General features: G+C 46.7%; 1 protein-coding gene and 1 long non-coding RNA gene across 6 annotated transcripts in view; one reads left to right on the plus strand and one right to left on the minus strand.

Annotated features, from left to right (window-relative positions):
• Nucleotides 1-3,101: 3,101 nt before the first annotated feature.
• On the minus strand, nt 3,102-5,285 carry LOC128335531 (uncharacterized). The gene is made up of 2 exons (XR_008311649.1): nt 4,681-5,285; nt 3,102-3,414 (listed from the first exon to the last, which is right to left on the minus strand). It is a non-coding gene; the product is annotated as an uncharacterized LOC128335531 (long non-coding RNA).
• Nucleotides 5,286-5,319: 34 nt separating this feature from the next.
• The window catches only part of MTM1 (myotubularin 1), a 42,578-nt gene continuing 22,694 nt past the window's right edge, over nt 5,320-25,203 (plus strand). For 2 of the 5 annotated variants that reach the window (XM_053273991.1, XM_053273992.1), the window contains exons 1-5: nt 5,381-5,509; nt 21,146-21,223; nt 21,532-21,604; nt 22,489-22,583; nt 23,720-23,830. In XM_053273991.1, the coding sequence (XP_053129966.1) occupies nt 21,161-21,223; nt 21,532-21,604; nt 22,489-22,583; nt 23,720-23,830 (342 nt within the window). In that variant the 5' untranslated portion in view covers nt 5,381-5,509; nt 21,146-21,160. Of the gene's footprint in view, nt 5,510-18,759; nt 18,781-21,145; nt 21,224-21,531; nt 21,605-22,488; nt 22,584-23,719; nt 23,831-25,203 lie in introns of those variants that run through there. The other 3 variants (XM_053273994.1, XM_053273990.1, XM_053273993.1) reach the window with 3 other exon arrangements.

The raw sequence follows: 25,203 nt of genomic DNA on the forward strand, positions 1-25,203 counted from the left end.
ATCTTCACCTGCCGATTTCTGCTAGTGAAGCTGCTGTGAAAGGCACAGAATGCTAACTTAACCCCTGCTAACGGAGCACCTAAAGAAGCACCTTTTAAAAAGTGGCGATTCTCTCTATTTAGCAGTAGCAGAGCAACTGGCCCGATCCAACCTCAGCACAGCATCTCTCCAGTGGCTGCTACTGGTGCCTGTTTTATTTTTATTTTAGATTGTGAGCCCTTTAGGGACAGGGAACCATCTTTTTTTATTTATCTATGTAAACTGCTTTGGGAACTTTTGTTGAAAAGCAATATACAAATATCTAGGTGGAGGAGGAATTATTATTATTATTATTATTATTATTCAATAATAATAATAATAATATGCAACTTAAAATCTCTCCTGTTCAGTTGGCAACCCTACATCTTGATGGGCAAGTTCAGAGGCTTAATTTGTAACTTAGCATGGCTGCCCAACTTTACAACACCACAGCCCCGTTTCTGGTCAGTAGTAAGTGAAAAATACACCCACAATTTAGGGGTAAGGAGAAGTGGACTACACCCTCCAATTATGTTTTTGAATGTACAAACTAACTATGTTTTTGAATGTCCCAGGCTCTTGAGACACTTGCTAGGGAAGTGAGTACAGGTAGCCCTCATTTTCCATGATCCTTGCACCCGAAGTTTCACATATCTGTGATTGGGCAATGTAGACCCAACCTTGTTACCCGAGGTTAAAAAATAGGCAAAAATTTGCCTATCCGTGAATTTCCTGGGTGGCTGGAAATGACGCCAGATGTCATTTCGAGCCACTGTTTTGCATCAGAGAGCCATTTAAAAAAACAAATATCCCTGCAATTTTTCACAAAAGATGGGCAGAATTGGGGGGGGGGCGCATTGCAGCTGGAGAGACCTGGAGAGCATGGCACGGTACTTCCTTCCTCTTACTTCTGCCTCCCCACTTTTAAAGCCATATTTTAACCTCAAGGAACCTAACCCTCCCAGTGACCATAGACTCAAGGTTTCATTATCCGCAGTTGTGGACCAGAACGGAAACACCCCCGCCCCCAAGAACAACGGCCAGCTGTATAACCTGGTGGTACTTATTGCCATCTCTGATTTTGCTGGCACTGAGGAAGGCTGAAGGATCTGATAGCCCAGTAGGAAGAGAATGAGGCTATTCTCATGGCCAGGAGAAACCGGGCTAGCCCAGTTTTTCCTGGTTGTGTGAAGCAACGGGCAAACTTCCCGAAGTGCCCGTCCCCTGAAGCAGGGCTAGTGGAGCGCGTGCTCTGCTAACCCCCGTTTTTTTCTCGTGAGTTGCCAGTGGCTCCGTGCTGTGGCAATTCATGAGGAGACCCCTGACTAGGAGGCTGGAATAAGCCTAAGGCAAGACAGAGTGAATGGAAAGTGAAGGGCTAATGTTTGGTGGTCGAGGATTTCCCCCACATGTGCTTTGTCCCAGGTTCAGTTCTTCCAAGGAAGACTGGGAGAGATTCTTGTCGAAGGCCCTGGAGAGCAGCTGCCAGGCAGTGTGGGAAAATGCTGAGCTAAATGGTCTGACTCAGTAGCAGGCAGTTTCATATGTTCCGGAGAAGAGAGAGAGAGCTGAGGCCTGAAGAAAACTTGCCTAGGGAGCAAGAGGTTGCTGTTTCGAATCCCTGCTGGTATGTTTCCCAGACTATGGGGAACACCTATATTGGGCAAGAGCGATACACGAAGATGCTAAAAGGCATCATCTCATACTGCGCGGGTGATGGCAGTGGTAAACTCCTCCTGGATTCTACCAAAAAACCCCACAGGGCTCTGTCGACACCGACTCAACGGCACAACTTTACCTTTAAGATGATGTCTAGGTCCTTTAAATGAATCCCTCTGCTTGCTAGGAGTTCAGGTCTGCACACTGTTCCTTTCAAGCTTTTCTTTACAGTCCTTCATGACTAGAAACTTAGTGACTTTCCAATCTGGTTCTCGTGACGCACAGATTTTTCAGACTAATTGCCTGCTTTTATGCTTGTAGATACAGTCATCCCAGTTAATTTGATATATGCACTTTTTATTCTCCTGTTAATGCAAGTAGAAATGGTGGGGTAAGAAAGTCCTGGGAAGATTACTGTAAGTAGTCTGATCTCCCAAACCCCAAAGAGAGGTCACTTTGGGATAATAAACTGCTTTAAAATATAAATGAAAAGAAATCATGTAATCCCCCCCGCCCCACCAAGAATTATCCCCTAAAGAGCACTGGGGAAGAAAAGATTGAAGGAAGTACAGTAAAACGGATAATTCTCAGAGGCGACTTGCCCAGAGTTCTGCTAATTGACTGGAGAATCCTATTTCACAAGCCTAAGGGGATACACCCGGTTTCTGAAATGGCCCATTGGTCTCAGGGATTAATGAAGTTCAGAGAGTTGTCCAGGAGAGTAGTATGCTGTGTCTATTATTATTATTTTTCTCTCTTTGGTTGCAGTTATACTGAATGCACAGGAACAAGGGAAGAAATGGCGAAGTGGTGGGAAGGCCGGCATGTGCCTGAGTCGACTGAGGTAGTGTCTTGCTTAAGAAATCTCTCTGTGCCGTGCGGCTGCTTCCCTTCACCTTGCATGCTCAAGACAGCTGCAGCCGGGTGCAAAAGTTCAGCTTTAATTTGAAAGCCTTTCAAGTTGCATCACAGCTGCAAGCCTGCCAAGCCGAGGAGGGAGGCCGGTCAAGAAGACTGCAGAGGCCAGTCGGGAGAGCAGCATGCAAGGCGGGGAGTTGAGCAACTGCAGTTCTGCGGAGAGACCGCTCGGTCCCAACTCAGTGGAGAGGAAACGGTGATCAGACTAAATTAAAACGCAATGGCGCTCCTGTAGTTGGAACACTAACTGGAACGCTGAGCTTTTGAACTGCACTTCTGTGTCTTTGTTTTGCAAGAACAGCAAGTTTTTGTCTGGTTGCACATCAAAAAGAAACAACAAAAACCCACTCTGTGACATAAATCATGGTGGTCTCAGTGTTACTTAAAATCTGTCTGTGAGTTGGGAGGTGCAGAGGGCTGGGCATCCTCTCCTGTCCCTGCATAATTAGTCAACAGCTACACTTAGGACTATAAATTAGATTTGAGACAGAGAACAAACCAGAGGCTGAACAAGAGAAATGCATGTAATATCAATGGCATGAAGCAGGTGTAGATGGCTTAATTGGGAAGCTCTGCATGATAGTACTGAGAGGGAATGAAAAAGGGGGGGAAAGTTGTGTGTGTACACGCACATACAGTCTGATGCATTACGGATGTCTCAAATTATATAGAACTATGCAGGCATGGTCCCCTCGGTGACTTTGTGTCTTCCTGGAATTTCTCCCTTTGTTCCATCCAGGTCCCAACTGCTGGTTCATTTTTACTGCAGTGGAATGGCTTGTTCTGTGACGCAGATGTGGATTCAGCCAGGAGCCCATGCTGTAAAAGGACAAGGTGGAGAAATGGGCTTTAAATAGGTTGAAGCCAGCAGTTGAGCAACTGAGGTCAGCACAATCAGGTGTCTCCAAAAGAAACGGGAACAGCAGGAGGGAGAGGGGAGGAGAGAGGAAAGCATTGCATGGGTCCAGTTAGCAGTGTGGTTTTTGTGAATGCCACTGTGTGTGTGTGTTTGTGTGTGTGAGTGAAAGCAGTATACAAAACGGAATAGCAGGCCGCAAAGAGCTTTTTAAATTATTATTTATCATTTTAAACTATATCCTACCTTTTTTGGTAAGAAAACTCAAGGTAACTGAACAAAAAAGCAAAAACCCTGAAGACATCAATACAAAATAATTTTAAAAGGGGGTTCATCCATGGAACTTGCCTGTTTCTTTTCCTCACCCATCCTGATTATCCCTCGTTATAGGATTGTGTGGGGAAAGGTAATGTGTGAAGAGGTTCCACATAAATATATTCTGTGCACTTCTTGTGATAGTTCCATCATAATGGAAACAATCGGAATCTATCTGGGTATGCCTAATGTGCACATTATTACAGAAGGGCAGGGGGAGATAGTCTTATATTATCTAATGCAATTACTCTCATTTGAAAGTTCAATACATTGATGGTTTTAATAGGATTTAGTGTGCAGAATTTTAAAATAAGCTTTCTACACTGGTCAGAGACATAGATGATTTATTTATTTATTTTTGGTAAGTGATGTACAGCATTTAGAAACCGAGAAACATAAAAAGCTGCCCAACTACTTCAATATTGTCAACACAGATGGTAGCAATTTTCCAGGGGTCAAAGCAGAGCAAGGTCTTTATCATCATTACCTTGAGATGCTGGTAGGGACAGAACCAGGGACCTTCTGCATGCAAGAGGGAAGTACTTTTTCACCCAAAGCATTATCAACTTGTGCAATCCTCTGCCAGGAGATGTGGTGAAAGCAGCCAACAACCTGGATGCCTTTTAGAGGGGTTTGGATAACTTGATGGAGGAGAGATCGATCAAGGGCTACTAGTCAGAGGGCTATAGGCGATCTCCAGCCTCAGAGGCAGTTGCAGGGGAGGGCTTTCAGCTCCTGCCTGTTAGGGTTGCCATGTCCCCCGGAGTTTAGGGGGGGCCCTGGGATTTTGACTCCTCCAACCATCTGCTAAATTCCACCCAGATTGAAATTGCCCTGCTTGGATTTTAATCTGTCAAATAAACAAATAAATAGATAGATAGATAGATAGATAGATAGAATGCAAATTAGGCCACCTGGATTTGGGAAGCCTCAATAGGGCAACCCTCCTGCCTGCGGGCTTCCTGGTGGGCCGCTGTGCGGAGCAGGATGCTGGACTAGATGGGCTTCCTCGGGCCTGATCCAGCAGGGCTGGTCTTATGCCCTCATCGCACGTATTCTACACAAAGGGCTGCCCTACAACTCCCGCAATCCCCAGCCCAAGGCCGCTGCAGCCGAGGGTGCTGGGAGTTGTAGTGAAAGGGCCTCTGGGCAGCGTCCCTGGCGCAGGGAGCACTGGCGGTGCACGCGCTGCCGGTGGGGGGCGAGGGGGGAGGGACAAGCCGCCCTGAGCTGCGCGGGACTTCCTGCCGACGAGGAAGCCCCCGAGCCCGGCTTAAGCGCCCTTCTTCGTCTCCGGCTGGCGCGCACTTGCTTTTCTTGCTCGCTCGCTCGCTCTCTCCGCCGCCCCCACCCTCCCGAGGAGGCGGGGCTCTTGAGAGATCGGGCGAGACTGGCCCCGCCCCCTCCTACCCGCGCGCACCCAATAGCTCAGCGGCCTGCTAAAGACCCAGCAGCCCCTACAGACTGGACTCCAACTCCCGAGAGGCACCAGTGGTGGTGGTGGTGGGGGCTTCCCTGTGTGACGTCAGGCGCAGAGAAGGCCGCGCGCGCGGACCACACCTCCCAGCAGCCACCGCTTCGCCCCGCCCCTCCCGCCGAGCGGCGGAGCCTGGCGAGAGGGTGGCTGTTTCCTGCGCGCGGGGGTCACGTGACGCGAGGGGGGACGCCGGCGGCGGCGGCGGCGGGCTGAGGGAGGCAGCCTGCGAGGGGCGGAGGAGGAGGTGGCGGCGACGCGGGAGTGAGGTGAGCGAGGCGCAGGCCCCGCGGCGCCCCCCGGGAACCGGGCTGGGGTGGGGGGTGGGAGGTCGGCGGTCGGCGACACCGCGGCTGGGTCCTGGCCCCCGCGCGGCGCAGGTGAGCTCCGCCGCCTTGGAGGGCCGGTCGAAGGAGGCACCCAAACGAGCCTCCCCGCAAGCAGAAATCCAGCCCCTCAGGGCGGGAGGGGGCCCCGCCACGCACCTGCCTGCCTGCCCGTCCCCGCTTGGCTCGGCTCCTGCTGGGGAGCGGGCGGCGGGTGGGCGGCCGGGCTGCCAACTGGTTTCTTCGGATTTGTCCTCAGGAGTTGCTTCTTGGGCTCCTGTCTCTTCTTATGCTTGTGCACCGCCTATTTTGTTTTTATTTAATTATTTAATTATCGAATTCCTCTATCGCCTAGTCTAGAAGTCTCTAGGCAGTGTGCAGCTTGAAACACAGGAAGCATTTAGAAATCGAAATAATAATAACAATAATAATAATTTAAAACTCCTGAAACAGATCACAATCACAATAGGTAAAGACACCTTGAAATCTAAAAAACTAGATTTCGGCTTAGCGCCATTGGTTGGTGGTGGCACCGGTATACACCGCTGTATAGAAAAACTCAGGGCGGCTGACCGTCCAGTCCAACCGCCACCCCAGCCTAAAAATGGTATGAGCAGATTAAAATGACTCTAAATGAAACTCTTAAAACAGGCCTGCTCAAATTAGGCCCCCCCTACACACAGCTGTTTTGGACTACAGCTCCCATCATTCCCTGCCACAGCCAGTAGCCAGGGGTTATGGGAGTTGTAGGCCAACATCTGCAGGAGGGCCGAAGTTGGGCAGCCCTGTCAAACTAAAAGCTTGATGGCCCAGACGTGTCCTTAAAGGTGGTTTAAAAACAGCCCAAGATGGGAAGCAGTGTCCCTTCTAACAGGGATTCCCAGATGTTGTGGACTACAACTCCCATAATCCCCAAGCAAAGGCTGTTGCAACTGGGGATGCTGGGAGTTGTAGTCAATGGCACCTGGAGATCCTTGTTGGAAGGAACACTGATGGGAAGGTTCTGGTTTTATTGGGGAGCACGCTCCAGAGCCCAGGGGCAACCGTAGGGTTTGAGGTTGCGGCCAAGTGAGGCAACCAGACCTCCCCCCCCCCGGTGGTCTAGATGGTGGGGTTCATGAAGAACCCGTCACTATCTGGGTGGGGTGGTATAAAAAAAATCTAACATGTAAAAATAGAGATTGCATTATAAAATATGGTTTCTTCTTCTCTCCCCTGCCCCAAACCACCACCTGCAGCCTCAACTGGTATAGTCCAGTTGCTCACTCAGGAGGACTCTACCACCTTATTCTCAGTTAGCCCCTGCTAACTGAGCAAAGAAATACCTTTTAAAGTGGTGATTCTCTCTTATATTAAGCAGGGGGAGAGCTACTGGCCCTATCCAGCCCCAGCACAGCATTCCTCCAGTGGCTGCTACTGGTGTCTACCTTTATGTTTCTTTTTAGACTGTAAGCTCTTTGCGGACAGGGAGCCATCTTATTACTGTATTGTTGCTTTCTCTGTGTAAACCACTTTGGGAACTTTTGTCAAAAATTAGTATATAAGTATTTGTTGGTTTGTTCTGGTACCCATAGAGATAATGAGGCCTGGCATGGATGAGGGGTGGGGGTCAATCATCCAGAGGTGGTCTCACTGAGTTTGTGCCTGGCCTTCCTCAGTTTCTCTCACAGGCATACCTGCCAGTTGCAGCAACTCGCACACCCTGCTCCTTCTCATGGATTCCCCCCTTCCCGTTCCCAGTCCATCTTGGCACTTTCTGTTTCTTAAAGCATAACTTTCCATTCTCCTTTTACCCATATGCCTAATTCTCCTCACTTTTATGCGTCTCTATTTATCTGTTTCTGTTTGTGTGTGAGTGTGTGTATGTAGGCCCCATGTTTTAGTTTCTGCTATCAAAGTACGTGGCAAGCTGATATAAGCTGTCTAATTGTTCTAAATTAATCTGAGTCAATGTTTTGAGTGTCCTGTGATCTTCTTACATTGTTCTAACTTTGAATATGACAAATATTTACATACCACTTTTCAACAAAAGTTTCCAAAGCGGTTTACATAGATAGAAATAAATAAATAAAATGGCTTCCTGTCCCCAAAGGGTTCACAATCTAAAAAAGAAATGTAAGATAGACACCAGCAAGAGCCACTGGAGGGATGCTGTGCTGGGGTTGGATAGGGCCAGTTGCTCTCCTCCTGCTAAATATAAGAGAGAATTACCACTTTAAAAGGTGCCTCTTTGCTCAGCTAACAGGGAAATCAAATTCTTGAATTAAATCCTTTAGTTATGGTTATGGCTAGACAAATAAACTGATTGAGGTAGGTGTGTGTGTTCGTGTATGTATATGTTTATCCATCCAGTTCCCCCACAGGTATTCTTTGCACCCAGACAGATAGCCTGGCCCTATCTCTGCTTGCCTTTTGGCAAACAGTGAGGACTGATTCTATGCTGCTTATCGTTGATGTCTCTCTTACAGTCTGTTAAATTGTTGCTCTTTTAAATAACTTACTGTTATACTTGTGATTTTGTTGCTTTGTTCTATAATTGCGAGCCATCTGGGTTACAGAAAGATGAGACATATAATATTGTAATAATGATGATGTGCTCCCCCTCAATATACGCCAGCTTCCGTGTGATTATGGCATATCTCAAGGGTGAATGTTGTCCTTATATAGTAAGCCTTCTCCACGTATGTTAAATAATAGTTCCTTCCTGATACTTTTCTCACCCACATGCTTAAAATATGGTGTGATTTTTCTCTCCTCCATCCTTCCTCTTAGAACATTGCCCTGTGATTTCTCTGTCTCTGTTAATTCTGACACAGGCCTTGACTGTAGCCCTTTCTTCGCCAACTTCCACCCTGAGGTGCCCATTGTATAACTCTCCCACCTGCTTGCAGATTAATACTTAATTGTAGTATTCTCCACATATTAAATAATAGTTCCTCCTAAGTGATTTTTTAAAAACTTGCATTCTCAGCTGTCTTTCTGCTCCTGCTAGTAAGTAATTGGTACCATTTCTGTTGTGGTGTTGTCCTACCCCAAGTTGATAGGAATCCCCACTTTGGCCCAAGATGGTTTGGAAGCGTGCTGGTTTTCTGAGAAGCCTTTGCACAAGGGTTTTGGTTCGAGTTGCCTGACATGGTGGGGTGAAGTCGCGTTGGTGGTGACGGCAGCTTCCCTGCTTTCTTTTGGCAAAGCACAGTGTTCTTATGATGTTGTGGTGTTTGGAATGGGGAGGAGAAAGAGGGTGACATAATGCATGCTGATCTTGTGCCAGCGTACTTTGATGCCTAATTTTGAATATGAAGGCACATTGGAACCTTGCTTATTTGAGGCTGTATTCTGGTTTGCCTGCTATATAAGCTACGCAGGGGTAGGCAACCATGGCTCTCCAGCTGTGTCGATGAACTACAACTCCCATCATTCCCAGCCACTATTTATTAGTTCGGCAGTGGGAGAGCTAAGGTTGCCTACCCCTGATCTGTTTTTCCTGATCCCAAGAGTTGCTTCATATGTTCCTTTCTCCTAGAAGGAGACTTGTCTAAACATTAATAATTCTCAGCAAAACTCAAACCATTACTTTGTGAACATGGAGCCCTATTGCATCAGGCCAGATGTCCACCAGTGTTCCCTCTAACAGGTATTCCCAGACGTTGTGGACTACAACTCCCAGAATCTCCAGCTGCAATGGCTTTTGCTTGGGGATTCTGGGAGTTGTAGTCGACAACATCTGGGAATCCCAGTTAGAAGGAACACTGATGTTCAGTGACCAGTAGGATAATCTCTGGGAAAGCCCATGAGCAGTACATGAAACTAGTAATCTCTCCCACTGTTTCCCACCAGCACCTGGTATGCAGAAGTATATTCACCTCTGGACGTGAAGGTTTCATAGAGTTGTCATGGCTGATAGCCACTGACTGACCTCTTCTCCGTGAATTTGCCAAATCCCTATTTAAAGCTGTCTAAGCTAGTGGCCGTCGCTGCATCTTGTGGTGGCGAATTCCATAAATTAATGATGTGCTGTGTAAAGCACTTCCTTTTGCAGTAATGGCTTGTATTTCAGTTCCGCTCACTGGTTTACTTGTGTGCTTTAGGTAAATTTTTCTTGCAATATCAGGGTAACAACCTTGTTGTAAAACAGGCTGCACAACCTTGTCCCTCCAGCTGTTTATAGACTACAACCCCCATCATCCCCAGCCACAATAGTCGGTAACGAGCAATGATGGGAGTTGTAGTCCAAAATCTGCAGAGGGGCCAAAGTTGTGCCAAGCTGTTGTAAAATGAAAAATGTATGCAGGAGGAATCCCATATTGCTAGCGGGAACTGCCATTCTTTGAACATGTTTTTATGGTGTATATAATTCTTCTATGGTTTCTACTATTATACCTACTTACTGCTTTTCAATGCAAATGTTCTCAAAGTGATTTACTCAGGAAAAAGAATAGGATGGTTCCCTGTCCCAGAAGGGCTTGCAAGTCGCAGTCTAAAAAGAAATGCCCAGTATTTGGAATGCCCCCCAGTCACAACCACTGACGAGATGCTGTGCTGGGGGTGGAATATGGCCAGTTGCTCCCCCCCTGCTAAATATAAAGGGAATCACCACTTTGAAAGGTGCCATTCAAATGCAAACTAGGGGGACCCTGCTTAGCAAAGGGGACAATTCAGGCTTGCTACCGCAAGACCAGCTTTCCTTTTGGCTTTGGGCTGGATGACATCTTTACTCGACCTGGCAGTCCTCTTTCTGTAATGGAGGAGTAGGCACGTGCACCCCCTTCATCATGCGTGTAACATCCCATTCAGTGTTCCCTCTTAACAGGGATCCCCAGATGTTGTTGACTACAACTCCCATAATCCCCAGCCAATGGCCTTTGCAGCTGGGGATGCTGGGAGTTGTAGTCAACAACATTTGGGAAGCTCTGTTAGAGGGAACACTGATCCCATTCAGAACAAGCCTCACTTGTGCAATGTTTCCCCACGAATTAAAAAACAACAACAGTGAGTGTGGGGAAAGTGTAGAAATAACGTATGGACATGGAATGGCCAAGTCATGGGTGATGTATGCAGCGGAGAGCAGTGCAAGCTTGTGCCCACGCCACCAGCACAGAAAGAGAAATGTCAGGCCAGGTAAACCCGGGGGCCAGTCTGCAGCTGGAAATAAGAAACTGGCAGTAATGAAAGTTGACTGCTCCAGGTACAGAAATACCTCTAGCAGGTGGTGCTGTGTTTATAAATCTTGCTTTCTTTCCTGGTGTCACAACTCGGCAGGGTTGCACTGAACAGGCGGAATATGTTGCCAGTTACCTTGCATATGGTTGTGAGAGGGCGAGTGTACAGCTGTATATAGGATTGCAGCTACTATATTTGCCTGCAGCTTATTATTGGCTCAGACCCTCAGAAGTCCCTCCCATGCCCATAGATGTGTGTATGTTCTTCTATGCGGCTAGTGTACACACTGCAGTTGCTGCCTGATGGAACCGTAAGTTGCCCCTTGGGTGCGAGTCTTGATGCTCCTGGGTCTGGGAGCCGCTTGTGTGGGTTACTCTGTCACACAGCACTTTGTTTGCTCGGTGTCCTGTTGGAATCATCCCACGTTGGCAAACAAGGCAGTGAGAAGGACCATGCCTGACTTCTTGGTCAAATGCAGATTGCTAACTGTGGGAATTTCAGAGTTACAATTGTAGCAGCTGCTCTTTTGAGACCACATTTAGCTCTTGAAAGTTGCATTTCTTGACAAACTTGAGTATTCCAAAACACTGTGGCAGAATGAGAAGTGTATAGTGGTTACATTAAGCAGTCAGGGAGATAATAGAAGAATGAATCGGGAATCAACTGGAATGGCTCAAGTGTTGTTCTTCAGTGCGCCCAAATCATTCCCAGTGTGGTTTCATATAATTTCTTGAGGCAGTTTAGTATTATACCTGCCCAAATTATGTAAGGCCTTACGATGCACGAAATAGGGCTATTTTTTAATAATTGGCTTTGGCCTGGTTTCCTATCAAGCCTCTGAATTGATTTCATTCCCCCCCCCCTCCCTGAAGTTCTGCTTGGCCATGGTTGAATTAGACAGGTGGTCTTTCAGTTTTTGTTGCTCCTTGTGTTTTACTTCTTCACTTGCTCCTTGAGAGGCGGACTGAGCACTTCAGGGCCCTCCCTCTGGTGGTGTGTAAATCAATACTGTCTAGCTTGCAAGGTGATGCTTGAGTTACAGGAAAGCCTTGAGGATTTGGGCCATGCTTTTACTGTTGGAGGAGCCTCTTCACTCTTCTGCTGCCACCCTTGTAAGGACTGTGTTAAAAAGGGGCCAGCCCTCCCATCCTTCTTTCATAGTGGATGACTTCATGAGAGGCTGTTCTCTCCAAGTGTGTGTCTAGTATAGGTTTGGTTATAGGCAGGAAATGTTGAGTGTCATGTTAGATTTCAGGGCAGAGAAGCTCTTTAGCCTTGCAGCCTGGAGGGAGCATTTGCTTGTTTTTGCCACTAAAAATATTTGAAGCGGGGGGGCTTATTAGTTACTTGTGGAACAGCAACAGATATTCTCGGCGATTCGCGAATGTGAGCCTGGAAGCAAACCGTGGGTGGCAAAATGGTGGTCTGGAAGCAAACAGCTGTGTCCCTTGAGCAGCTGGTGGTGGGCGGCAAGGAGAACAGTGAGGCTTTATGGGCTTCCAGGTTGGGGAGCTGGACTGCAAGTGGGCTGTTGGACAAAGGTAAGGCTGTTTGAAAGGGCCTAAATTTAAAACAAACCAACGGAGGTTAAACTGTCTTGCCCAATCTGTGGTGGCCATGTCTCCTAAACTGGCATGACGTTACCAGTTGGCTTAAGCCAGTGTTCTTCGTGAAGGCCAGTGGGGCCCCCCATCAACCCTAAATGCGGCACTCTAAAAGTGTCTTGGTCCAGTGTGACGCTTCCGCCAGATGACCATTCGTACCATGCAGTGCTGCGCTTGGGTGGGGCCACCTTTAAGGGAAACGGAGCCCTCTTGGAGCCCCTGCATCGCCTCGGAAGGCATGCACAGAGTGCTGGGAAGTGTAGTCCTTCCCAGTGCTTTTTCCCCCTGTGCTGGAGCTCATCAGATAGGGTTGTGTACTGAGGGCTGGATAACATGAGGCTGATTGCCTGTCTCCGGAGGCGCCATAGCCCCAGTTCCAGTCCTGTCTTGCTCGAGCTAGCAGGCTGCGAAAAGAGCTCTTCCTTTTTTGGATTCTTCTGCACTATTTCTTTCCTTCCTTCTGAGTTTCCCCCTTCTCCTCTCCTCTCTATCTCGATTGTGTGAGGGTGCGAAGGGAGCTGCTTTGCAATTTGGCTTTACATATTTTCCCTCAGTTGTTAGAGATTTTTTTCTGTTGCAGTTTGGCTAAGTGGATCCTTGAAATTCCTTTTGTTGATTTGATTCATTTTTCTCCCTTGCCCCCAGCAAGTGCAGGCTTCTGTTCTTCCGGAGCAAGACTTATCTGCTCCCTTGTGCAAGATATAGTGGCCTCTCCCGCTCTTGTGGCTGCTGCGGTCACCATTTTGCTGCTGTCTATTAACTACTCCATTCAGCTTCCCAAAAAGGCTGCTAAGGGCCGTTTCACTCCTAGGGCACTGGCTCCTAGGTACAAGAGGAAGACGCGCCATTCCTCCTCCTCCCCCTCGGAGGGTTCTCAGCTGCCCAAGCAACCTCGCAAGCAACCTTCTCGCCCAACCCCTCCCCTCTCCTCCTCCTGGCAAGCCTGTGCCTTCCCTACCTCCTACGTAAATACCTCAGCCCCTTGCTCCTGTGCATCCCACCTTGCCACCAGCCTCACCTCCTCCTAACCCTACCTGACCTTACGCCCTTTATTCACCTTTATAAGATTTCCTCCTTTTCTACTCCTCAGGCCACCTTCAACCGCATGGTCCTTCAACACGTCATTGGCTTACTGTGAAGGGTTCTATATATAGTATAGAGAGGCTCCGGGCGGCAGTTCTGCAATCCGCAGCTCTTTTCACCACCATGCCACGCGCTTTGCAACAGTCCAGGAAATGGGGCTGTGGCGCCTCCAGCCACAGGAAATCAGCCTCACGTGATCCAGTCCTGCCTTGAGCATGCTCAGCACACAACCCTATCTGATGAGCTCCAGACACAGGGGAAAAGAACCCTTCACTGTAAGCCAAAGTTCCTTTGGCGGGGGGGGGGGCTCCAGCTTTCTTAAAGGGCCCTCCCAGCACTGAGAAAAGCACAGCACTGTGAAGAGGTCATCACAGTAGAAAATGGTTCTTTTGGCCAAAGTGGCCCATGCTTGACAAATAGTGAAGATCACTGGCTTAAGCCAACTTGTCTAGGCAGATGTTCGTTCAGACAGGTTTTGAAGGATGAGGGTTAGTAGCCTTTGTGAAATATGTTGCTCCCTTTCCGCCCTCTGGAACTAGGTTAGTTGTGGGAGAACATGGATTTGGGAGGTGGGAGTCTCTCCTTTTGCCTTCCGTTTCCTCTCTTTTTCCTGTCTAGTTTCATTTCAGCTTCTTCATGAGGCAGGGAACATCAGAGACTTGTGAATGGGGATCAGATAAGCCCACAATGATCAGAGCATTAAAATACATGACTGTGGTGTGCTTGTACTGTTATTGAATTGTCAAAAACATGAAACATCTAGAAATGAACAAGTTGCTCTCAAGAGAGCACTGATTCTTAAAAAGCCAACCACTTTCAGTGTCTAAAGCTGAAAGAAGATGCATCTGTCTACCGCTTCAGGCTCCTTGGCATCTTCGTGTCATGCAGGGATATAGTTTTCTGAGCAAGATGTTTGATAGGAGCTGTGCAGAGGCTTACAGGGTTGGAACCATTCCTAGCAGAGTGAATGTACTGTTTTGACATTACTCCTCAGGTCATTCAGCTCCTGGTCCCAGAGCAAATTGTTCCTCAGAGATTCCTGCACTGTCATCCTTAAAGGACAGGCCTGCATTCAGGGAAAGAATTTGTTATGGCTCACCATATAGAGGAGTCCTGTGTCTGCCATTTTTGTTTGCTTCGGCTATTAAGAGCAATAAAGCTTTCATCTGCTTGGAGGATGCTTCAAATTCCAGAACACTGTGGCTGGAGGTGATGGGGGTTAGAACATAAGAACAGCCCTGCTGGATCAGGCTCAAGGCCCATCTAGTCCAGCGTCCTGTTTCACACAAGTGGCCCACCATTCTGCCGCTGGGAAGCCCACAGGCAAGAGCTGTCATTCCCCTGCAACTGGTAGTCAGAGGCATTCAGCCTCTGAGGCTGGAGGTGGTCTATAGTCCTCAGACTAGTAGCCATTGATGGACCTCTCCTCCATGAATTTATCCAAACCCCTCTTAAAGCCATCCAGGTTGTTGGCTGTCACCACACCTTGTGGCAGAGAATTCCAAGTTGATTATGCGTTGTGAAAAAGTACTTCTGTTTGTTGGTCCTTAATTTCCTGGCAATCAGTTTCATGGGATGACCCCTGGTTCTAGTGTTATGCGAGAGAGAGAGAGAAGAATTTCTATCAACTTTCTCCACACCATGCATGATTTTATAGACTGATCAGTTGTAATCCAACATCTAGAGAATGAAGTTTGGGAACCTCTGTTTGAAGTGCTCTCAGCTTGTGCAGCAACTTTCTATGCACCTTAGATTAAAATGCGGCAGCCAGGTTGATCTCTGGGTCATCTCGGAGAGACCATATTACTCTATTATTGAAAGATCTTTACTGGCTGCTGATAAGTTTTCAGGCAAAATACAAGGTGCTGGTTATAACCTATAAAGCTTTAAATGTCTTGGGCTCTGGGTATTTAAGAAAACGTCTTCTTCATTATGAACCCCACCACCCATTGGGATAATCAGGAGAGGTCTGTCTGCAGTTGCCACCGGCTTGTCTGGTGGCTACTTGGGGACGGGCCTTCTCTGCTGCTGCCCCAAAGCTTTGGAACATACTCCCTGCTGAAATAAGAGTCTCCCCATCTCTGACAACATTTAAAGAGTCTCTAAAAATGCACCTATTCACTCAGGCTTTTAATTAAATATTGTTTTAACATCATTTTAAAATGTTTTAAAATTTAAATTGTTGTCATGTTTTAACTACTGTTCTAAGTTTTCTGTTGTTATTTATTTTAACTAATGTTTTAACTTTTAATTTTTTGTTTGCATGTTGTAAATTGCCCAGAGAAGTGAGTTTTGGGCAGTATATAAATATGTAAAAATAAATACATAAGTAAATAACATCTCCCCAAATCTTTGGCAATGCTCAGGGGTTCCACGATAGTCATATAGGGGACCCATAACAGACCCCCCCTCATGATAGAAACTTTTGATGGCTGCAACTCAGTATCTGTACAAGTAAAAAGGTCTCTTGAGAGGCTCCAGCTGGATCTTCTGATGAGCACCCTGTTTTGTTTAATGGCAGCTAGGAAAAGTTGGCTGCTAGATTTTGGAGTGGGTTGTTAGCCTCAGATCTCCTGAAAATGTTCTCAGTAGTCATAAACAGTAGCAGTTCCATTCATAAATACTGCACACAATACATTAGAGTTGCTCTCAAAGTCTTCAATAGGGTAGGGTGCATGTCCCAGTTCTTGATTGTCTGCAAAGAAGAGCAAGTCAAGTCTTTATTTCGGTCTGTGACCAACATAACAGCAAAATAAACAAGAAACAATTAAGACAATCTACTCCTACAAGGTAATAGGGGATCTCTATATAAATACCTAAAACATAATACAGTGAGTAGAGCAAGTTAAAAGTTAAGACTATGAGCAGAAACTATATAGTATTAATTGACACTTAAGCTCAGAATGATACTGAGTATAAAGGCGGCAAGATATCAAAATTATGTGCCTGATACAGAACAATGTTAGATCTCATACCATTTTGTATTCTATACTATGTATGACAAAATTATATCAGACCAGTGGATGCTACATACATACAGGTGTTAAGATGTTTATATCTTATTAAACGATTGCCTGCTCCCCCTCTGCCTTATATTTTCATTGCATACGGTCAGGAAATGGGAGCAGGCACAGCTCCTGAACTTGGGTAGGATGCGTGTCCCACCCTTCATGTGAACCGCCTTCTCAGACAAGCCTACCCTTTCTGTTGCAAGCCTTCAACTCTGGTACCCCATACAGCTGTTTAGCTGTGTGTGTATGTGTGTATCTGTGCACAAACCAAGTTGAATGTTAGTTATGAGACAGGCTACTGCAGTCACTGGCTTACATCCAGACTAAATGGCTCACAAGTACTCCCATTAATAACAAACTTGTCCCTTTAATTTCAATGGGAGTACTTTGTGCTAATTTTCTGGAGCTTGTCAGTCAGATTGAGGCGAGGGGTACACTGAGCTTCAGCACATAGTCAGCCAATCAGGAACAGGAGAGGAGGGTCTTGACGTGTGAAAACATCAGCTTCAAGCCTGCAATCCACAGATGGGGGGCCAATACTGTGGCCTCAGCATAGGGAGACAGGAGGGCTCTGAGTACCCCCTAGGAGAACATCAAGTACTCATACCCCCTCTTGGGAGCCCCTGGTTTAAAACATAAGCTGTTCCTATAAGAGAGAGCCAGTGTAGTGTAGTGGTTAGAGTGCTGGACTAGGACCAGGGAGACCCGAGTTCAAATCCCCATTCAGCCATAAAAAAAAACACTAGCTGGGTGACTCTGGGCCAGTCACTTCTCTCTCAGCCTAGCCTACCTCACAGGGTTGTTGTGAAAGAGAAACTCAAGTATGTAGTACACCACTCTGGGCTCCTTGGTGGAAGAGAAGGATGTAAATGTAAAAATAAATAAAAATATAAGAGCAGGCGTATTGGAAGTTTTGGGCCCCAGTTACTGTTAATCTGCTCTTGTACAGACATGGACTTTGATCAGAGTGAAGCTAGTTCAGACAGCAGAAACCTGCTTGTGGATTAAACTACAGAGTGATGGCGACTGCTCTTCAATAATTAGAGCGTTTCAACTATTTTAAGACTAGGATAGAGTGCTGTTTCAGATTCTGCCGCAATATCGCCTTGGCAGCTCTCCAGAAACGGCTCACATAATCTGTGCTACAGGGAGAAGTCAGTGTTTTACATTGCAATGTCAATGCTGGATTGTCATACTTAAGACAAAAGTCTCTTAGGGTGTATAAGCGTGTGTGGCTATTTGGCCATTTTTGGTGGGCAGGTTGTGTAACTAAATGGGAATACTCTCAGCAAAACAGTTTCCTGTCATTCTTAATTGAGGATTCCCTTCTGCAGTTAAAGCAGAACAGTAAGTAGACGATGAAGCCCAATCCTTCTGTTTTTTCCCTTAGAAGTACATTTCATTGTGTTAAGTGGGACTTACTGCAAGGTAAGTGTGCACAGGATTATTGTGGCCTAGGCCCTTGGAAGAGTTGCTGCACATTCCTGTAGGAGTTTACTTGGGAGTAAGTTTATTATATTTTTATACTGCCTGAGATATATACATCTCTAGGTGGTGTACAGAACTTAAAACTCTATAAAAAACTAAAAACCGATTAAAAATGCACAAAACAGTAAGAACAATCATAAAACAAGTTATTAAGACAAATTATTAAAACTCATTCCACTTAAAAGCCTGTGAGAACAGGTATGTCTTCAGGGACTTCCTGAAAGCAAACAGATGAGGGGATGCTCTTATTTCAGCAGGGAGTATATTCCAAAGCCTCAGGGCAGAGAGAGAGCCTAGTTGGAAGTTGACAAGCTGGACCCCTCCAGAAGATCGTGATAGGCAGCAGGGTTCATGAGGAAGAAGGCACTGGCTTAGAAACCCTGGGCCCAAGCGGTCAAGGGCTTTATAGGTAATAACCAGCACTTTGTATGTCCCCCAGAAACATATCTGTTCTTCTGGCTCCAGTACTAGTAGTTCTGCCTGGGTGTGCGCATGCATAGGATTGCACCCCCAGTATAGCCTAACATCCAGTTCTGAGCTGGAAAGTCCTGATTCAGATTTTGTCTCTGTCCTAATCTTCAGCAAGCCGCAATCTCTGCCTCAGTGCCCCTCTCTGCAGTTTGGCAGTAATAGCCCTGTTCTACTGTGGAGAGAGCTGCCTTAGCAAGGATTGCGGGAGATCATGCCTGCCAGGCGTGTTGAATACTTGCCTCACAATCTGGTGTGAAATGACTCTCTTGGATCATGGTTAATCATTGCTAGCATTGTCTCTCAGGAGCGTTTTTTATTAGCAGATCAGCTTGTCAAATGAGGTACGTGAGGGCTCCGAAAGTCCTCAGGCTGAACAATCGCAAGATAAGAAGGGAAGGTGAGACGGTTTCACACAACCCTGTTGTAAGGTGTCTGTCTCTTGAAGGATTTTGCCAGTATGATCTGTAGTGGAGGTGGGTGGGGATTGCGGGGTGGGGGGAGGAGATATTTGTATTAAGGGAGCAAATAGCAGCTTTGGAGGATTTCCACTGGGAAAGAGGGAAAAGAGTTAACCTCCCCAGGGGTCGATCTGGATCATCTCCCTTTCCCACCCCTCTGCTGCAGCTGTTCTTTGCAAAAATGTTAGAGGCAGAGCTGCATTCCTGTCTCTCTTTCCTAAGGCACCGTTTGGCCCTCAGGCCCAGAGTGTTACTTGGATAGCCAAAGAGATGCTGCCCTATCAAGAGGAGGAGAGCTTACTCCCTTGCCTGCCTCTCAGTCCAGTAGCTCACCGATCCAGACCTCCGACTTGGCAAACCCCAGGGAGCCAGCCAGAGTACCTAGAAATGTAACTGTGGTGCTTTAAACTATAATATTCAGGGGTTGCCTGACTTGATCCCCTCTGTATTTGCCCCAGGCAGCCCTGGTTCAGTTCCATGACTCCTAAAGCCAATAAAGAGAAGCACGTTTGCCGCCGCACCCCCCCCCCCCCGCCCATCAGAAAATCCGTCACTCACTCTGGGAGTTTTGTCCCATGTCCCTTGTCTGGCTCCTAGACCCAAAGGGAACTGGTCAAGGCCTCCATTGCGGTGTGGAGCCTCTGTCTGCTCAAGGAGCGGTAGCCTCCCACCTTCTGCGAGCTGCTGATCCAGTGAGGGAATGGAGGAATTCAGAACTGGAAAAGTACTGAATGGTCCCTGCTGTTTTTCCTCCTCCCTCTGGGGTGTGTGTGTGTAAAACCGTGCTGAAACGGTTTGGCGAAAACAGCCCCATGTTTCCTGATCCAAAGGGAAATTTAGAGCAGATAAATATGAGCTTGCCTGGTTTCACGTGTTTAAGCGGGGTCCTCCCCCCCCCGGTTTGGTTTGGTTTTTGTTTTTTGCCTTGGCTAGCCAGCATTGTTGGAACTCCTTTAATTTGTTAATTCGTTTTTCCAAGCAAGCTGAGGATGAGAACATGTGAGGTCTCTGGACACTTTCCCATATTGTGGTTATAATGAGTAAAATGGAGGTGTTTATAGAAATAATCTCTCTCACCTCTGCTCTTGAAAAGATTGCAGAAAGGGCAGTGTAGATCCGTTGTGACGGACGCCAAAGGCCCCCCGGTTCAGTTTCTGGCATCCTGGGTTGCACGGCTCAGGTAGCTGTCTCCGAATGGGACTCAGGAGTGCTGCTGCCAGGCGGTGACAGACAGTACGAGGCTAGATGGTGAAGTGGTAATTCTCTGATATCTAGCAGCGGGGCAGGGGGCATCTGGTGTCTACCTTACGTTTTCTTTTAGAATGTGGGCCCTTTGGGGACGGGGAACTTATGTATGTTCGTTTGCTTATGCATTTTCCCTGTATAAACCTCTTTGAGCACTTGTGTTGAAAAGCAGTATGTAAATATTTGTAGTGGATTGAAACTATAAAGGCAAGGTGGACTTGGAATAAGGCAGCTTCAAAGCGAATCCAGTCTTTGATTCTGCTACCACAGGGGTTTTTAGCCAGGGGTACTTGGAAGCCTCAGAGGGGATACATAGGATACCCGAAACCTTCCTGCCTCCCTGACTCACTTGTAGGCTGCACCGTTGGCTCCCTCTCCCAGAGGGAAAGAAGACACCTCTCAGTGGGTGGTATACAAAATTATCAAATAAATAAGAGGGGAAGGGGAGGAGTGTCAGGCAGCATCCCTCCCTCCCCCTCCTCCATGTGACTAACTGGCTTTGTGCTCTGGCTCAGCCCAGCCCAGCCCCCCCCCCCGCTTGCTCGCTCAGCCTGACTGGGGAGGGAAGTGTTGGCTGATCTTCCCCTTCTTCAGCAGCGAGGGAAATGTAGGCTGATGCTCAGATTCGGCATTGCCTTTGCTGCTGAGCCTGCCAGTCAGAGGGAGGGGTGGGTTTATTCTGAGCTTCTAGCCAGCCAGTCACATGGAGAGGAGGAGGCGTGTTAGGAGTATGCTGTGGAGTCCTGGTCATGAGGCTCCAGAGGGCGGGAGGAGGAAGGAAGCTGCGGCGTAGAGTTAGGGGGGTTTTGTTTTGTGGGGTTTGGGTGTCTTTGTTTTTGGCCTCTTTCCAGGGTGGAATCACTTACCGCATATTTAAATTTTCCGCCAATATTGGCACGATCTACTTCTGGGAGTCATAATTCTTGGCTGCTTCTATGGGATACCTGATCTGGTTTGAGACAGATGGGGGGACACTTGTTAAAAACAGGTTGAAAATCCCTGTAATCATGGATGCAATTCAGCTAACACTTACATTCTCTGTCCCTGCTTTCTGAACAGGTTCCCGCCCCCAGTATGGCCACCTCATCAACACCTAGATGTAACTCCAACTCTTTGGAGAGTGCCTCAATTAAAAAAGTGAGTGTGTCAGCTTCTTGTATAACCTCATTCCCTCCCCCCTCCCCCGGTATTTTTTTTTTTTAAGTTAAATACTTCTGGATTTCTAAACGTTTTTGGAGCATTTTGCTGTTAGTTGTATGCTTGAAAATCTCAGGGGTTCTTAATGTCATTCCAGTGGGGAGATTGAACCACTGTGACCGAACTTCAGATCTGTGTCTCAGTTTCCAGTTGTTCTAACCGATGTATGAGGCTTCTGTGTTCAGGATTATATCAAATCACACAACATAACCAGAGTTCTTACTCTGATGCCATTGTTTCTCTTTTAGCCTATGAAAGATGGACCTAACTGGGATCACAACGAAGAAATACCTCGTTTACCAGGGGAGACGAGAGTCACGGGTAAAGAAAACAGTTGACCATTTCAATCATGTGAACTGAGTTCTACCTCTTTCAGGTGGAGGATAGTATGTCTGAATGTTCCCTCATGTTCAAAGAGAATTCTTATGCATGGAGCTGGCAGAGAAGATAGACCTGGTCTTAAGCAATCTTTATTGTATCTTCTGGGTGTTTTCACAAAGCTTATTATAGCTTTATAGCTTATTTTACAGCTATAACAAAGCATAAGAATAATCTCCAGCTTTGGGGAAGGGTTGATTCATTCAAGGTGGGAGATAAATACAATCAGCATTCCCATTGTACCTCAGCTGTGGCAATGTTATCCGAGGTCTCCTCTGCTGCAGGAAACATTATTTGGAGTAATTGTGGTAGAATGGCCTCACCTGAGTTTATTCCACAAACCCTGTAAAGCATGCCAACTTCAGGATGTGGTTGCTGTATGTTTTGCAGAAACCTTCATAAAAATTACAAACCACGACAAGTCTCAGTCATCTGTGTGGCACAGCCAAAGCCTGGGAAAGAGAGAGTGCCATTGTGCATTTTTCCAGCTTATGAAAGCTGCCCTGCCTACTCAGGTGGAGGTGATGCTTACTCCCCACAGTCTGCTAGGCAAGTGCTTAATTGCAAGCCTACTCAATGGCCCATATAGCAAGGTGGCTTCCCCCTTGCTGGCCAGGACGCTGCTCCGGCTGCTGGTTGCCGTGGGACTGCAGAAGCAAAGGGAAGGGCTTGCCACTTGGGGCTGCAGCTGGCGCTGGTATTGCAAGTGCTTTCTCTCCATTCTGCCACTTCTTGCGATGGGAGGCAAATGTTTGCCGTTTTTAAGATGAAACGATCCTTTGACTGCATTGCACTATTTTAAATGGTCACTCCTGTTCCTTCCCCAGACAAAGATGTCATTTACATGTGTCCATTTAATGGCCCTGTTAAAGGAAGAGTGTACATAACAAATTACCGACTGTACTTGAGAAGTGTGGAATTGGTAAATATTCTCTAGTTGCATATTTTCTCGTAGAAGTGATTGCTGACTTAGGCACTACTGGGTTGCATTTGGTTTTTTTAAGCTGGGGCCAGTTTGACAAAAAATAAAACCCCTTCAGTGTGAGAGCCTGTTCTGCTGCCCCTTCACATCGTTACTGCACTTTTCTCAGGGCTGGGAGGGTCCTTACGAGAGATGGAGCCCTCTCTTAGGATCTCGATGGGGAAAGCACTGAGAAGGCCTACGCTTCCCAGCACTCCGTGCCCACCTTCCAGGATGGTGTAGGGGCTCGAGAGGGCTCCGTTTCTCTGAAAAGAGTCCTTTGGCACGGGGGAACTGTGCAGGAGATTCAGCTTCAGCCACAGCTTCCGACTGGCCCAATAGTCAGAGTGCCATCCTTAAGGTTGATGCGGACCACTGGTGGCCCTTGGACTTTGCAGTGAAGGGCACTGGCGTATGTCATGATATGGCTCATATAAACGGGTTTGAGCTTGGAAGTAGCTTAATAGAATGTCCTTTTCCTTCTTCCCCATCCTGTGAACTTCAACCAGTATTACAAGACTCCTTTTCCGGGTTGGCTGGGTCTTTGAGCCGAGAAGGCGGGGTTGGGGATACACTGATGGAAGGTGGAGTTTAAGTTAGGATCCTGAGATCCAAAATGTGTTGAGGATTTCATAGAAATGGAAAGTAATGCATTTACATCTGAATGAACAGCATGGCCTCATAATGCAGGCTTTTCACATCCCTCATTTTTGTGTTTTCTGTGGACAACATCTCTCTCCTCAGCAGTCTGACTCTTTATTGTGTCATATTGTAACTGAATATTGAGATGAGGTGCAGGTGGTTCACTTCCTAATTGAATCTGTCTTGCCAACATACAGAAGTGGGGTTGGTTTTGTGGTGCAAACTTAAACATTGCCTACAACAACTTCTCATATTACATTTGTATGGGTTCTTAAGTGTAATATATACATTTGTAAATATTAACTGCATAATTGGCAAGTGGAGCTCACCCATCCTGTGAAGGTGGGCTCTGTTATAATTAATATAGCTTCACTGTTGTAGCCTAAGATTTTAAAGCTGTCCATATGAAAGTGTTGGCTGTTAAGGCTCACCTGCATTGTCCTTTGCCTGCCTAGGATCCCGTGGTGATCCTGGATGTTCCTTTGGGTGTAATTTCAAGGATTGAGAAAATGGGAGGTGCCTCAAGCAGAGGAGAGAATTCCTATGGATTAGACATTACTTGTAAGGTAAGATTTCAAGTTCTTCACATGTTTTTATTTAGTTCTTTATTTAATTTATATATTGCCCCATATATCTCTGGGTGGCTTACAATTAAAGCCCAACAATTAAAACCTAAAATCATAAAACAGATTAAACTAACCACCAATAAAACTTTTTTAAAAATTGTAAACTAAAAGTCTGATAAAATAGGTTGCCTTTTAAAAAGTTGCTTAAAAACAGTCAGAGAGGGGGAGATTTGATTTCCTTTAGTAGCGTGTTCCAGAGCCCTGGGGCAACTCTGGAGAAGGCTTGGTTTGGGGTTGCCATCAAATGAGCCAATAGTAACAGCAATCAGCCTCTCCTGATGATCTTATTAGGTGGTGGAGTTCATGAAGAAGGTATTTAAGCACTCTCTTAAATAACCTGGGTCCAAGTTGAAACAATTGTCACCTCAGTCACCACTGTGTACAGAGTTTGTCTGCATTTTTTTTTTGTAGGAAAGAATGTAGTTTGAGCCGAGGAATAAACTGTGTAGTAGATTACTAAATTTTGAGTAATCCAATCCAATCCGTTTCATATTTTATATCCTGCCATCTACCTCTGTAAGGGCTCTCAAGGCAACTTACAATACAGTTAAAAGTATAATAGAAAAATCAAATTTAAACAAGCAGCGAAAAAACCCACGTGCAGCAGTAGCAAACAGCACCAAGATGGGAGTGGAATCGGCCAGAGGCCTGTCATAACCTGCTCCCCAAAAGTATGGAGTGAATGAATCTGGTGGGCTTTCTTGGGTATGGATTTCCACAAGGAGGGTGTCATTATGGAGAAAACCCTGTTCCTTGTAGGCATCTTGGTGATATGCATAGGAAACTAGTGAAGGGTCTGCCTCATGATCTTAGCAACTGTGGGGTGACACATACAAGAAAGGTTTTCCCCCTCTTGTCCTTTCAGTATGGCACTCTGCAGCACAGGAAGTAGCGCTTGCTGTCAGTTTTGTCTAAGGAAAACTAAAACCTGGGACTGGGAAGCCACCAGTACTTGTTTTTCCAGCATCATGGACCTAGCTGGCAGTTTATGGATGAGGTGTAGGATGTATGATGGCAGCTTGGAGACAAAGCAATGAATTCTACTTGTATGGGCAGGATAGAACTTCCTCGCCAGGCAAGGATCACCCTTTGTGCCACAGGGATAGTGATGGCGTTCCTATCCAGCCCCAGTACAGCATGCCCCCAGTGATGGTGGTTGGTGTCTGTCTTGTCTTTATTTTTAGACGGTGAGCCCTTCTAGGACAGGGAACCATCTTTCTTTGTTTCTGTTAGGGATGTGCACGAACCGGTTCGGAGGCCATGTTAGAGGCCTCCAAACCGGTTCGAACAGGGCCTGGTCCGGTGGGGGTGGG

This window comes from Hemicordylus capensis, chromosome 11, assembly GCF_027244095.1.
Source record: "Hemicordylus capensis ecotype Gifberg chromosome 11, rHemCap1.1.pri, whole genome shotgun sequence".
In the NCBI taxonomy this organism is placed as follows: domain Eukaryota; kingdom Metazoa; phylum Chordata; class Lepidosauria; order Squamata; family Cordylidae; genus Hemicordylus; species Hemicordylus capensis.